We start from the raw sequence: 15,031 nt of genomic DNA, 5'->3' as shown, positions 1-15,031 counted from the left end.
CTGTCTGTCCTCCCGGCAGCCGCAGGTTGAATAGTGAGAGGGAGTGACGTCAGGAGTGTCCGAGGACCCTGTCAAGAGGAAGCCCACAGCTTGTCCTGCTTGCTACCTGGCTGCGCCGATGTGAAGAGCAGAGCAATCACCCAGAGCTTTGTAGCTGACGTCATCATTGCTCTGTGTAGGAAGTCCCGCGGTGACTGCTCTGCTCTCTGTAATTGCTCTGCCGCTCTCCATCCTGACTTCACCCGGGATTCAGGAAGGCAATCACGGGAGGCGGGATCAGGCCTTCTAAACCGGGAGAATCCCGACGAAATCGGGGCGGTTGGGGAGTATGCTAAGGTAAAAAAAACGGGAACTATTATTTTCTGCTGAAATGCTTCCCACATTGCGATTATTTTATGGTGAAATTCTGCCCACATTGCGATTATTTTGTGGTGAAATTCTGCCCTGATTGCGATTATTTTATGGTGAAAATCTGCCCACATTGCAATTATTTTATGGTGAAATTCTGCCCACATTGCAATTATTTTATGGTGAAATTCTGCCCACATTGCAATTATTTTATGATGAAATGATGCCCACATTGCGATTATTTTATGGTGAAATGATGCCCACATTGCGATTATTTTATGATGGAATTCTGCCCACATTGCGATTATTTTATGGTGAAATTCTGCTCACATTGCGATTATTTTATGGTGAAATTCTGCCCACATTGCGATTATTTTATGGTGAAATTCTGCCCACATTGCGATTTTATGGTGAAATTCTGCCCAGATTGCGATTATTTTTTCATGAAATTCTGCCCACATTGTGATTATTTTATGGTGAAAGTCTGCCCACATTGCGATTATTTTATAGTGAAATGATGCCCACATTGTGATGATTGTATGGTGAAATGCTGCCCATTATGATTATTTTATGGTGAAATGATGCCCCATTATGATTATTTGGCACCTATGAGGGGGGGCCCCATCCAAACTTTCGCAAGGGGGCCCAGTGATTTCTAGTTACGCCCCTGACTACTACCTAAACTGGGGATACCTATAGACCTGGCTATCTATACTGGGGACACCTATAGACCTGGCTACTTTATACTGTACTTATACTAATTATTTATATAGTGCCAACATATTATGCAGCGTCGTACAGAGTATGTATTGTTTTGTCACTAACTGTCCCACAGAGGGGCTCACAATCTAATCCCTACCATAAAAACACACGATTGGTTCACACAATGGCCAGGGGCCCCGGACCTCTCTCACTGGCCGGGGCCTCAAGGCCAACATGCGATACCTGGAGGGGACCTCTCACACCCAGGCTCTGGACCTCTCACATCCAGAATGCCCACCAACACTGCCTCCATACTGAATGCTAAATTCGACACACACAAGCAATAGAACACAGCAGTACATGCATCCAGCTACATTTAAATGGTCAGCAGGCGCTCGTCAGCCAATCAGGAGGCACTGTCATACACCCTTTACCTGCCATACCCAATCTTGCAGCCATTAGCAGGTGGAAGGCTTCAGTTGGACGCAATCGCAAGATTGCGTCACTAGCAGGACCGCCCATTGCAGGCATTCCTCCCATGGGGGTCCCTCCCTAACCACTCACCTGTCCGCCGTGTCCTAGAGCTGAAAAAAAATTGTTTAAAAACACTGGAGGGGAGTGCAGGTGGCCATTGTGTGAACCAATCGTGTGTTTTTAAACATTTTTTTTCCAGCTCTTTTCAGTGTTAAATAGTTAACTAAGGAATTAATAGTTAATAGTTAACAGGGGCGCACAAAATCACAACAGCATGACCTCGAACAGACCTGCCGGGTGGCCTGCCTCTGCCTGTTTTGCCCATATTGGGGGGATGAAGTGAAAGGTATGCACTGACTTGACTAATACAATGTGCAGTCACACAGGTGTAGTGAACAGGTATGCAGTGACTGGTATCAATACAATGTGCAGCTGACACACACACACACACACACACACACAGGTACCGTGAACAGGTACAGTGACTGGTGGCATTAAATATCACACTGCGTACGTAGGTGGGTGCACTGTACAACAGGTAGGTATATGCAGTGATGGGTATTACAAATGTGCAGCTGCCTGTCACACACACACACAGGTACCATGAACAGGTACAGTGACACTGCATGCGGTCACGTAGGTAGGTGGGTGCACTGTGAACAACAGGTAGGTATATGCAGTGATGGGTATTACAAATGTGCAGCTGCCTGTCACACACACACACATTAGCTCTCAAAAGAGCTGTTGAGGATGAGGAGTGCTTTTTAGCAATAAGGATCAGCATTCAGCAAGAAAGAGCCACCTAACAAGCCCAACTAAGCTTTCCCTAATGTCTCTGCAGCAGCAGCACCTCTACCTTCTCTAATTACTGCAGTTCGGGCCATCTCTACTTTATAAACAGCAAAACTTTTTTTTTTTTAAATTTTTTAACTTTAAATTTTTTATAACACTCTGGTGCTACTGGTGGAATTTCGATTATGCATGTGTACAGTTTGTAGGTAAAATGATCTTACCTGAGCACACCAGATGTATGTGGTTAGTGCTTGATTTTTTTCATCCTAAAATACAAATAAAATAATAACAACTTAAGGTTTTTAGCAAAACTTAATTTCAGAATGAGCATTGAGCAGTGAGCACTAGTATACTGTGAATATTTATATTTAACCACTGTATTTGCTGGTGACTATTGTGGCAAGTCATCATTTTTGAGTCTAATTTGATTTGCTGATCACTAGGGTGTTTTTTTTACTGAAATGCACTGCATGCTGCATTTTTGATGGGTTTGCGATTAGCCTATGATTATTTTCCTAATTCCCATCAAAACTTTGTTGAAAATCGCAGAAGCAAACACACTCTGCATCTGTGTATAGATATTAGGAAAAATGGATGGGGCAAAATGTCATCATGTTCTGGTGGAAAACCTGCTGTGCTGTACCAGAAAGTTGTCAATGGAAAGAAAGTTCACCTTCTATCAATAACCTGAAATAAAGCAATGTTCACCAGTGACCACACAGTGGCTTAAAGCAAATGTAAGGTGAAGATAAACTCATAAGATAAACATTTGCATTTTTAGTCCTAATAAATCCCATAGCCTTTGTTTGTTGTGTGTATGAGGTTTAAAGAGACTCTGAAGCGATTAACATTTTTCAATTTTTACCTGCTAGTTTCCATAAGTAGTATGAAGAGACTTGAAATGCCACATTCCAGCGGCAAAATGAGGGGTTTATACCCCCCAAATCCTGGGAAAAACATCCACGGCTTTCAAAGTCGTGGATTTTGCTGCCTGGGGAGGCAGAGCATAGTGCTGTAGCTCTGCCTCAAATGAAGTCAATCGCCATGCAGATCTCTGCCTTTCCCTCCCTGCCCCTCTCTGTGAAGCAAGAGTGAGAGTGGCGGGGTGAGGCGGCGATCAGCGGCAATTGACTTTAGTAGAGGCAGAGCTACAGCGCTAAGCCGCACGAGAAGGGGGTCAGGGCTACTCGATTTTTTCTGCAGGATTCCCATGTGGGGTATCGATGCCACAATTAGAGTTGGGCCGAACGGTTCGCCTGCGAACGGTTCCATGCGAACTTCCGTGGTTCGCGTTCGCGTCCCGCAGGCGAACCTTTGCGGAAGTTCGGTTCGCCCCATAATGCACATGGAGGGTCAACTTTGACCCTCTACATCACAGTCAGCAGGCCCAGTGTAGCCAATTAGGCTACACTAGCCCCTGGAGCCCCACCCCCCTTATATAAGGCAGGCAGCGGCGGCCATTATGGTCACTCGTGTGCCTGCATTAGTGAGAGTAGGGCGAGCTGCTGCAGACTGTCTCTCATAGGGAAAGATTAGTTAGGCTTAGCTTGTTCCTGGCTGCATACCTGTTCTGTGAACCCACCACTGCATACCTGTACTGTGAACCCACCACTGCATACCTGTTCAGTGAACCCACCACTGCATACCTGTTCAGTGAACCCACCACTGCATACCTGTTCAGTGAACCCACCACTGCATACCTGTTCAGTGAACCCACCACTGCATACCTGTTCAGTGAACCCGCCACTGCATACCTGTTCAGTGAACCCGCCACTGCATACCTGTTCAGTGAACCCGCCACTGCATACGTGTTCTGTGAACCCACCACTGCATACCTGTTCAGTGAACCCACCACTGCATACCTGTTGTGTTCAGTGAACCTGCCACTGCATACCTGTTCTGTTCAGTGGACCCGCCACTGTATACCTGTTCAGTGAACCCGCCACTGCATACCTGTTGTGTTCAGTGAACCTGCCACTGCATACCTGTTCTGTGAACCCGCCACTGCATACCTGTTCTGTTCAGTGGACCCGCCACTGCATACCTGTTCTGTTCAGTGAACCTGCCACTGCATACCTGTTCTGTGAACCCGCCACTGTATACCTGTACTGTTCAGTGAACCCGCCACTGCATACCTGTTCTGTTCAGTGGACCCGCTACTGTATACCTGTTCTGTTCAGTGAACCCGCCACTGTATACCTGTACTGTTCAGTGAACCCGCCACTGCATACCTGTTCTGTTCAGTGAACCTGCCACTGTATACCTGTTCTGTTCAGTGAACCCGCCACTGTATACCTGTTCTGTGAACCCGCCACTGTATACCTGTTCTGTTCAGTGAACCCGCCACTGTATACCTGTTCTGTTCAGTGAACCCGCCACTGTATACCTGTTCTGTTCAGTGAACCCGCCACTGTATACCTGTTCAGTGAACCCGCCACTGCATACCTGTTGTGTTCAGTGAACCCGCCACTGCATACCTGTTCTGTTCAGTGAACCCGCCACTGTATACCTGTTGTGTTCAGTGAACCCGCCACTGTATACCTGTTCTGTTCAGTGAACCCGCCACTGTATACCTGTTCAGTGAACCCGCCACTGCATACCTGTTCTGTTCAGTGAACCCGCCACTGTATACCTGTACTGTTCAGTGAACCCGCCACTGCATACCTGTTCTGTTCAGTGGACCCGCTACTGTATACCTGTTCTGTTCAGTGAACCCGCCACTGTATACCTGTTCAGTGAACCCGCCACTGCATACCTGTTCTGTTCAGTGAACCTGCCACTGCATACCTGTTCTGTAAACCCGCCACTGTATACCTGTACTGTTCAGTGAACCCGCCACTGCATACCTGTTCTGTTCAGTGGACCCGCTACTGTATACCTGTTCTGTTCAGTGAACCCGCCACTGTATACCTGTTCAGTGAACCCGCCACTGCATACCTGTTCTGTTCAGTGAACCTGCCACTGCATACCTGTTCTGTTCAGTGAACCTGCCACTGCATACCTGTTCTGTGAACCCGCCACTGTATACCTGTTCTGTTCAGTGAACCTGCCACTGCATACCTGTTCTGTGAACCCGCCACTGTATACCTGTTCTGTTCAGTGAACCCACCGCATCAGTGCGCATACCTGTGCAGTTAAGTGAACCCGCCTACCTACGTGAGTGCACGCAGTGTGATATACCACTCCGTGCATACCCGATATGGACAAAACAGGTAGAGGAAGCGGTAGTGCCAGAGCCAGAGGAAGGCCACCCGGCAGGTCTGCGCGAGGTCGTGTAAATGTAATTTCGTGTGGACCTGGCCCACAGTACAGTGCTCGGAAGAAGGCACGTCCCATCACCTCCCAAGATTGTCAGGACGTGGTTGAGTATTTAGCGACACAGAACACCTCATCTTGCTCAGCCACCAGCGCTACTACTAGCACCACTTCCGCTGCATTTGACACTTCGCAAGAATTATTTAGTGTTGAAATCACTGATGCACAGCCATTGTTGTTACAGCCAGATGAATTTTCACCAGCTCATATGTCTGAGTTACGCGGCAACACTATGGATGTAACGTGTAAGGAGGATGAAGGACCTACTGATGGTGCATGTTTGGATTTGTCTGAGGCAAGCGAAGCTGGGCAGGATGATTACGATGATAGGGATCCTCTGTATGTTCCCAATAGAGGAGATGAAGAGGGGGACAGTTCAGAGGGGGAGTCAGAGAGTAGTAGGAGGAGAGAAGTTGCTGAAAGAAGCTGGGGCAGCTCTTCGTCAGAAACAGCTGGTGGCAGTGTCCGGCACCATGTATCGCCACCTATGTACAGCCAGCCAACTTGCCCTTCAGCATCAGCTGCTGAGGTCCCCATAGTGCCCACATCCCAGAGTGGCTCAGCGGTGTGGAAATTTTTTAATGTGTGTGCCTCAGATCGGACCAAAGCCATCTGTTCGCTCTGCCAACAAAAATTAAGCCGTGGAAAGGCCAACACTCACGTAGGGACAAGTGCCTTACGAAGGCACCTGGAGAAAAGGCACAAACAGCTATGGGATGGCCACCTGAGCAAAAGCAGCAGCAGCACACAAAGAAAAGTCACCCTCCTTCTCCTCTTCCTCCTTCAGGTGCATCATCTGCTTCTGCCGCTTTCTCCCTTCCACCTTCACAGGCACCCTCCTCCACTCCGCCTCTGCCCTTGAGCGCTTCCTGCTCCTCTGCCCACAGCAGCAGTCAGGTGTCCGTGAAGGAAATGTTTGAGCGGAAGAAGCCAATTTCGGCCAGTCACCCCCTTGCCCGGCGTCTGACAGCTGGCGTGGCGGAACTGTTAGCTCGCCAGCTGTTACCATACCGGCTGGTGGACTCTGAGGCCTTCCGTAAATTTGTGGCCATCGGAACACCGCAGTGGAAAATGCCAGGCCGCACTTATTTTTCGAGAAAGGCCATACCCCAACTGCACCGTGAAGTTGAGAGGCAAGTGGTGTCATCTCTTGCGAAGAGCGTTGGGTCAAGGGTCCACCTGACCACGGATGCCTGGTCTGCCAAGCACGGGCAGGGCCGCTACATTACGTACACAGCCCATTGGGTCAACCTGGTGGTGAACGATGGCAAGCAGGGCGCAGCGGACCAAATTGTGACACCTCCACGGCTTGCAGGCAGGCCTCCTGCCACCTCCTCTCCTCCTGCTACATGCTCTTCGCTGTCCTCCTCCTCCTTGGCTGAGTGGCAGTTCTCCTCTCCAGCTACACAGCCCCAGCTCCGCAGGGCCTATGCTGCATGCCAGGTACAACGGTGTCACGCCATCTTAGACATGTCTTGTCTCAAAGCGGAGAGTCACACTGGAGCAGCTCTCCTGGCTGCTCTTAAGAAACAGGTGGATGAGTGGCTGACCCCGCACCACCTGGAGATAGGCAACGTGGTGTGCGACAACGGCAGCAATCTGCTTGCCGCTTTGCATATGGGGAACCTGACACACATACCCTGCATGGCACATGTCATGAATCTAGTTGTTCAAAGGTTTGTGGCAAAGTACCCTGGCTTAGCGGATGTCCTGAAGCAGGCCAGGAAGTTCTGTGGGCATTTGAGGCGGTCTTACACAGCCATGGCACGCTTTGCGGAAATTCAGCGGAAAAACAACATGCCGGTGAGACGCCTCATTTGCGATAGCCCGACTCGCTGGAATTCGACCCTGCTCATGTTCTCCCGCCTGCTAGAACAGAAGAAAGCCGTCACCCAGTACCTCTACAACTACAGTAGAATGAAACAGTCTGGGAAGATGGGGGATGTTCTGGCCCGACAACTGGACACTGATGAAAAATGCATGCAGGCTCATGCGGCCGTTTGAGGAGGTGACCAACCTGGTGAGCCGCAGTGAGGGCACCATCAGCGACTTAATTCCCTACGCTTACTTCTTGGAGCGTGCTGTGCGTAGAGTGGTGGATGAAGCTGCGAATGAGCGTGACCAGGAACCGTTACGGCAGGAACAGGCATGGGACCAATTTTCATCAGACCCAGCTGTTTCCTCAACACCTGCGGCAGCACAGAGGGGGGAGGAGGAGGAAGAAGAGAAGTCATGTGCAGAAGATGAGTCAGACTCAGAGGATGATGAGCAAGGTGTTTCTTTGGGGGAGGAGGAGGAGGAGGGGACGGCGGCAGGAGAACACCCGCAGCAGGCGTCGCAGGGGGCTTGTGCTGCTCAACCTTCCCGTGGTATTGTTCGCGGCTGGGGGGAGGAGGTTGACTTACGTGACGTCACTGAGGAAGAGCAAGAGGAGATGGAGGGTACTGGATCCGACTTTGTGCAGATGTCGTCTTTTATGCTGTCCTGCCTGTTGAGGGACCCCCGTATAAAAAACCTCAAGGGTAATGAGCTGTACTGGGTGGCCACACTACTAGACCCTCGGTACAGGCACAAAGTGGCGGACCTGTTACCAACTCACCTGAAGGTGGAAAGGATGCAGCACATGCAGAACCAGCTGTCAACTATGCTTTACAATGCCTTTAAGGGTGATGTGACAGCACAACGCCAGCAAGGTACCACTGCCACTAATCCTCCTCCCGTGTCCACGCAGTCAAAGACAGGACGCTCCAGCGATCTCATGGTGATGTCGGACATGCGGACGTTCTTTAGTCAAACGCCTCGCCGTAGCCCTTCCGGATCCACCCTCCACCAACGCCTGGAACGGCAGGTAGCCGACTACCTGGCCTTAAGTGTGGATGTAGACACTGCTGTGAACAGCGATGAGGAACCCTTGAACTACTGGGTGCGCAGGCTTGACCTGTGGCCAGAGCTGTCCCAATTTGCCATCCAACTTCTCTCCTGCCCTGCCGCAAGCGTCCTGTCAGAAAGGACCTTCAGCGCAGCTGGAGGCATTGTCACTGAGAAGAGAAGTCGCCTAAGTCACAAAAGTGTTAAGTACCTCACCTTTATCAAAATGAATGAGGCATGGATCCCGGAGGGCTGCTGCTCGCCCCAAGACTAAGTCAGTCCCCGCACACACAGCATCTCTGCCTGCACGCCGTGTGACTGGCTGCCTGGCCTGTCCCTCCACACAGCATGTCTGCCTGCAGGCCGCTTGACTACCTTCTCCGCCACCACCAACATGGTCCGGGACTCCAGGCGGATTGCTGAATTTTTTAGGCCGCTGCTAGCAGTGGCCGCTGTAATAATTTTTCTGGTGCGTGTACATGACTGCCTAATTTTTCTGGCTGCACTGCGGGCAGCTGCAACAACAAAAGAAAAGGCATATACATGCGCCCATTCCCCTTCGTGATCATTACCTTGCCGTGGTGAAGGGGCTTGCGTATCACAATGAAGCAATGACCGGCGCCTAGATGAGTGTCTCGGGGGGCACACAAAAGATAATAAGGTCGTTGCTTCATTGTGGTCAGACCAAATTTGATCAGCTGGACAGTCACTGTTCTGTCATTCAGCTACATCAGCCAGGTGACCATATGGGCTGTAAAGCCACCAAAACCTGCACTCTCGCCATGGTGCGCACCAGTCCAGCACGGCCGTCACTACACAAACAGCTGTTTGCGGTGCGTTACACGGTGAGTTTGGTGTGTCAGTGTGAAGCAGTACCTTAATTACACTACCTGATTGATGTATACACATGCAAGATGTTTTAAAGCACTTTAGGCCTGTCATTTAGCATTCAATGTGATTTCTGCCCTTAAAACGCTGCTTTGCGTCAAATCCAGATTTTTCCCGGGGACTTTTGGCGTGTATCCCACTCCGCCATGCCCCCCTCCAGGTGTTAGACCCCTTTAAACATCTTTTCCATCACTTTTGTGGCCAGCATAATTTTTTTTTTTTTCAAAGTTCGCATCCCCATTGAAGTCTATTGCGGTTCACGAACTTTAACGCGAACCGAACGTTCCGCGAAAGTTCGCGAACCCGGTTCGCGAACCTAAAATCGGAGGTCCGGCCCAACTCTAGCCACAATGAATTTGTGGCTGAACTCCTGGAGTTTATATTAGGTTTCAATTGCTTTTCCTTTGATGGATCCTTCTATCAACAAATAAGGGGTACGTCCATGGGGGCGCCTTGTGCTCCTGCCTATGCAAACTTACATTTGGGGTTCTGGGAGTGCTCAGTTGTGTATAAACATCCACTATGGCAGGGGAAGGCCCCCCTGTGAATAAGGTATATTGATGACATCCTGGTGGTGTGGACAGGAAGTGAGGAAGAACTTGGTGTCTTTCTTAGGGATCTGAACTCACCTTTGTAGTGAGTAATACGAGTTTGAACTTCTTGGATCTCGAGATCAAGATACAAGACAACAAACTTATCTCCACCAGCTTTAGGAAACCCACAGCGGGTAATACCATCCTACACACCACCAGTTGCCATCCCCCTTGCCAGACAAGATCTATCCCCATTGGGGAGTCTCAATGTCTGTGACGCAATTGCAGTTCAGATGACTCCTTTGTAAAGGAGTCAAGAAATATGTATTCCCGCTTTAGAGAGAGAGGTTATCCCCATAGAATTCTTAAAAAAGCTCTAAAGAGGGCCTGGGCCCTGAATAGAATAGAACTGTTGACAACAGATAAATATGGGGGCACTCGCACTAAGGAAGTCTCGGGACAATGCAGTTTTAAAGATCCCGACCCCTATGGCTGTCATTGGGAGGCCTTGAGGGAGATTCTCACTCGGCATTGGCCAGTACTTACTGCATTTCCTGAGATTAAGTCCTTAGTTGGTGACTACCCCCATCTTACAGCCAAGAGAGCCTCCTCTCTAAGAAATCCATTGGTTTAGAGTGAATTCAGGTGAACTTCGCCTGGTTGGGAAAAACAATATCCAATGGAATGTACAAGTGTGGACACTGTCAGGTATGCCCACTAGTGGATCGAACTAAAGAATTTTTTGATTCCCTTGGACAGAGATCCTAAAGGATACAGTCCTTTATCAAATGTGCAACTGAAGGAGTGGTGTATATGCTGCTCACCTGTCCTTGTGGTGTTAACTATATTGGGCTAGAGATCCAGAATACACAACCCCGTTGGCACAACATTATAAGCAATTTCATGGGGCGATTTATTGGGGTCAAAGGTCAAGGGAATCTATAATCTCAATATTTCCCAGAGGAGGGGGGATTTTGACAAGATCTTGAAACAAAAGGAATGTAGCTGGATCTTTAAAGGGGAACTGAAGAGAGAGTCTGTCATGTTTATTTCCTTTTAATCAATACCAGTTGCCTGGCAGCCCTGCTGGTCTATTTCTCTGCAGTAGTATCTGATTAAAACCAGAAACAAGCATGCAGCTAGTCTTGTCAGATCAGACTTATAAGTCTGAACCACTGAAACACATGATCTGCTGCATGCTTGTTCAGGGGCTATGGCTAATAGTATTAGAGGCAGAGGATCAGCAGGGCTGCCAGGCAACTGGTATTGTCTAAAAGAAAATAAACATGACAGACTCCATATACCTCTCTCTTCAGTTCCCCTTTAAACTCTGTACCTTGGCCCCTTTAGGGCATAATGCTGATTTGGACTGCAATGCTTCCTATAAGAAGTAGATAAAAAAAGCAAAGCATTTCTTTTGACTTATTTCTCACATCAAAATCCCCCTTCTTCAAATTGATGCAATGTCATACAATTGCATACAATTCCTTATCATTGATTTAATTGAGAGATCCTGTACGTCTTTAAAATAGATATGGGGATCTGATTCCAACTGTCTTTAGGGATAAGACTTGTTGCTCCTTCATGATGCTGGTGTGATGTTTGCGTTTCCCCTGCTTCACCTACTTTGTATTTGCCAGGATGCCTCTATGCTGTCCGGGACTCTGTGAATATAACATAGCCTGCAGCCCAGTGTAGTTGGCACTCTGTGGATGGGCGGTATCTATGTCTCTCCACCCGTCCTCATTGGGCGGTGTTAGAGTGTAAAAGGCACCTCCATTATGTTAAAGTCACACCCTGATGAAGCGCGCATGTGCGAAACCGGTCGGTGGGCGGAGCTAGGAGGCTCTGACATCATACCCTCTCATCCAGCCTGTGTGGAAAATGAATTGGTGGACATGTGCCCGCACTGGCATCTAGTGCATAGACCGCCCACACCGCTGCATGGTACTGTGGTGCTAGCTGTCTGGATGACTATTAACCACATACTGGATATATAGTAACCAGAGGACCTTTCATACTCTACAAGGACAAAACTAACCTCTGGTCTTGTGAATCAACGAGCGGATGATCGCAGCAAAGAGGATGAACTTACTCCAGGGCAGGTAATTTACCACATTGTTGCTTGTGCTGTGAGCTACTGCAAGCTTTGCTTATATCCTTTCTTTATCCTTGGGAATCAGCTATTACCTGCCCTGCATGCTGCTTCTGTCTGCTACTGCATATGTTGCATATCTCCCTGGAAAATTGTCTGTGAGAGGAACTGTGCCTCTGAGCATACATAATAGATGTTTGAGTCTGCAAGTGGGACTTAAGAGCTTGGAGATTACATTTCTTTCATCTGTGACTCATATGTTCAAGCTGGAGTGTCTGGAGCGAACAAATGCATTATCTACAGCCCATGAAGGAGCTTTGTGTGTCTCCCGGAGTGGCAAGCCCTCACATACATCCAGGTGAAACGTTTTGTATTTAGGTCCTCTGCAACTTGGACTTTTGGCCGGATCAACTTGCATACTGTTAATTAGCTGTGGCTAGCTCATTTTTCTATACATGAACATTATGCTATTGTCCCCACCAGCTGCTATATAGTTCCTATGGTTTTGTTGAGGTTATTATCCATCAGCAGATCTCATATGGCGTCAAAAACTAAAGGGAGCCTCAGCTCCTTTGTTGTTTTAAGGTTTTAAATTTGTGTGGGCGTGGGGTTGTTTGCTACAATCACATCTGAACGTCTATTTAAGTATTTATCTAAATAAAAATGTATTCTTTTTGCACCAATCAATACTCTTTGACAAAGTTATTGGTCAGAACATTTGTGTGCGCTTACCATTTTATTAAACTGGTTAGCAGCTATGTCTTTTGTGTGTAAACACTGCCTAAAACTGGCAATTACAAGCCAGGATTGCAACAGGGAGTGGCAGAAACAGCACAGAGGGGCCCAGGAGAACATAATGAATAGAAGGGTATGCTTTTTATTGTAAGAATTTTAGAGTACAGATTGACCGCCTAACGCCGATAGGCGTTGGCGGGTCGTTAGTGGTATAGCATGGAAACGGCCGCTCGAACGTGCGGCCTTTCTATGCCAGTTCACAGAGGGTGTCTCCGTGAACAGTGTGCGAGCCGCCGATCGCGGCTCGCACGCGTAATGTAAACATGCGGGGGAGAAATTCCCGCTGTTTACATCATACGGCGCTGCTGCTGCGCAGCACCGTAAGGCAGATCGGCGATCCCCGGCCTCTGATTGGCCGGGGATTGCCGACATATGATAGGCTGAAGCCTATCCTACAATGCGCAGGACGGATATACGTCCTGCGCAGCCCATGGAGGGAGAGGTAGGGAGGGATAGGGAGGGAGCGCAGAAAACGCTGTGGAGGGGGGCTTTGAAGAGCCCCCCCGCAAAGCGCAGCAAGCTGGTGGCGATCAGACCCCCCAGCAGGACATCCCCCTAGTGGGGAAAAAAGGTGGGAAGTCTGATCGCCCTGGCTAAATCCTGATCGGTGCTGCGGGCTGGAGAACACACGCAGCACCGATATCAGGAAAATCCCCTGGTCCTTAAGTGGTTAAAATCCAAATGTAAAGTTTTTCACTTAAAGGGACACTGTCGGGAGAAAATGAGTTGAACTTACCTGGGGCTTCTAATGGTCCCCGCAGACATCCTGTGCCCGTGCAGCCACTCACCGATGCTCCGGCCCCGCCTCCGGTTCACTTCAGGAATTTCAGACTTTAAAGTCTGAAAACCACTGCACCTGCGTTGCTGTGTCCTTGATCTCGCTGATGTCACCAGGAGCATACTGCGTAGGCCTAGTATGGTCTGTGTCTGCGCGGTACGCTCCTGGTGACATCAGCGGGATTGAGGACACGGCAACGCATGCGCAGTGGTTTTCAGACTTTAAAGTCTGAAATTCCAGAAGTAAACCGGAGGCGGGGCTGGAGCATCAGTGAGTAGCTGCGTGGGCACAGGATGTCTGCGGGGGGCTGTTAGAAGCCCTGGGTAAGTTCAACTCATTTTCCCCCGACCCCCTACAGTATCCCTTTAAATACCTGATTTCCACAGTCTCCTAAAATGCTAAAACATGTTTTTGGTTGAAATGCAAAGTTTCCACCGCATCAGGTGATTGATAATGTGAAGAGAGGGAAACTGAGAGCCTGATATGGTGTAGTATGTTAATGTAATGGTATCTGGTGATAAAGAAGGTGATTATACTCACAAAGGTAGGTCGCCACCAAGGCAACCACTGGGCGAGCAGGCGGGGAGAATTATAACCTGACCCCGCTCAGGTCTAAGAAGTCGCTCTCTGTAGATGGGAAAAAGTGGGGATACACCCCTCCACCAAGGATGGATTAAATTATTTTGTAGTAGGATAACAGAGGCGCCAGGTAGAGTAAAATTAATTAAAATCGTTAAAAAGGGTGAAGTGGGTGGACTCACCTCCCTTCTGGAAGAAATGGCCGGACAACGGGCAAGTTACTTGCAGTTTAAAGTATCATTTAATAATAACTCCAAAAGTGCAACGCGTTTCACGGGTAACAGTCCCGCTTCTTCAGGCAAACGATTTTTGGAGGGTACTGGGGGAGGGAAAAAAGGAAACAAGGGAATTGCCAGAGGAACGCAAATACCAAGCACCAAAAAGGTGCACCACAGATCTACAACAAAATGATGTGCAATGCGACATATAACAGCAAAATATGCATAAACAATAAATAATGTGCAGATCACATATATAAAGTGGCAGTGCGTACAACCAAGGAATAAACAACATATAGCAGCCAATTCTGCATATAGCAGTAAATTATGTATAAACATTTGAATAAAAACAATGTGCAAATCACATATATAAAGTGACAATGCATACAGCCAAGGTATAAATGAAGTTAGACCTTTCCTATTAAAGGTGACGCAATGGTTGGGCTTAAGGTGCAGACTATCATAGGCAAACATGGTGTTTCCATTAAAGAGGAGTGGAAACAAAGTATAATAGGGCTACTATGCTGAAATTTGTATTTAAAAGGATAGAAGGGTATTGGGGAGTGGAAAAATCATCTACTTACCACTGTCTGGTCAAGAGCTGGGTATAGCGCCTCTGTAGGGTGTGAAGCACTCTGTCTCTGGT

The 15,031-nt window shown here is 48.4% G+C and overlaps 1 protein-coding gene across 5 annotated transcripts in view; it reads right to left on the bottom strand.

Annotated features, from left to right (window-relative positions):
* The window catches only part of LOC137521479 (5-hydroxytryptamine receptor 3A-like), a 169,767-nt gene that overhangs the window by 84,376 nt on the left and 70,360 nt on the right, over nt 1-15,031 (bottom strand). For 4 of the 5 annotated variants that reach the window (XM_068240796.1, XM_068240801.1, XM_068240798.1 and 1 more), the window contains exon 3: nt 2,538-2,582. The exons of the other annotated variant lie outside the window; for it this stretch is intronic. In XM_068240796.1, coding sequence (XP_068096897.1) covers nt 2,538-2,582 — 45 coding nt within the window. The remainder of the gene's footprint in view (nt 1-2,537; nt 2,583-15,031) is intronic. 5 annotated transcript variants of the gene reach the window in all.

The sequence above is a fragment of the Hyperolius riggenbachi genome, chromosome 6 (assembly GCF_040937935.1).
Source record: "Hyperolius riggenbachi isolate aHypRig1 chromosome 6, aHypRig1.pri, whole genome shotgun sequence".
In the NCBI taxonomy this organism is placed as follows: Eukaryota; Metazoa; Chordata; class Amphibia; order Anura; family Hyperoliidae; genus Hyperolius; species Hyperolius riggenbachi.
This window is presented reverse-complemented; position numbering and strand designations above follow the sequence as displayed.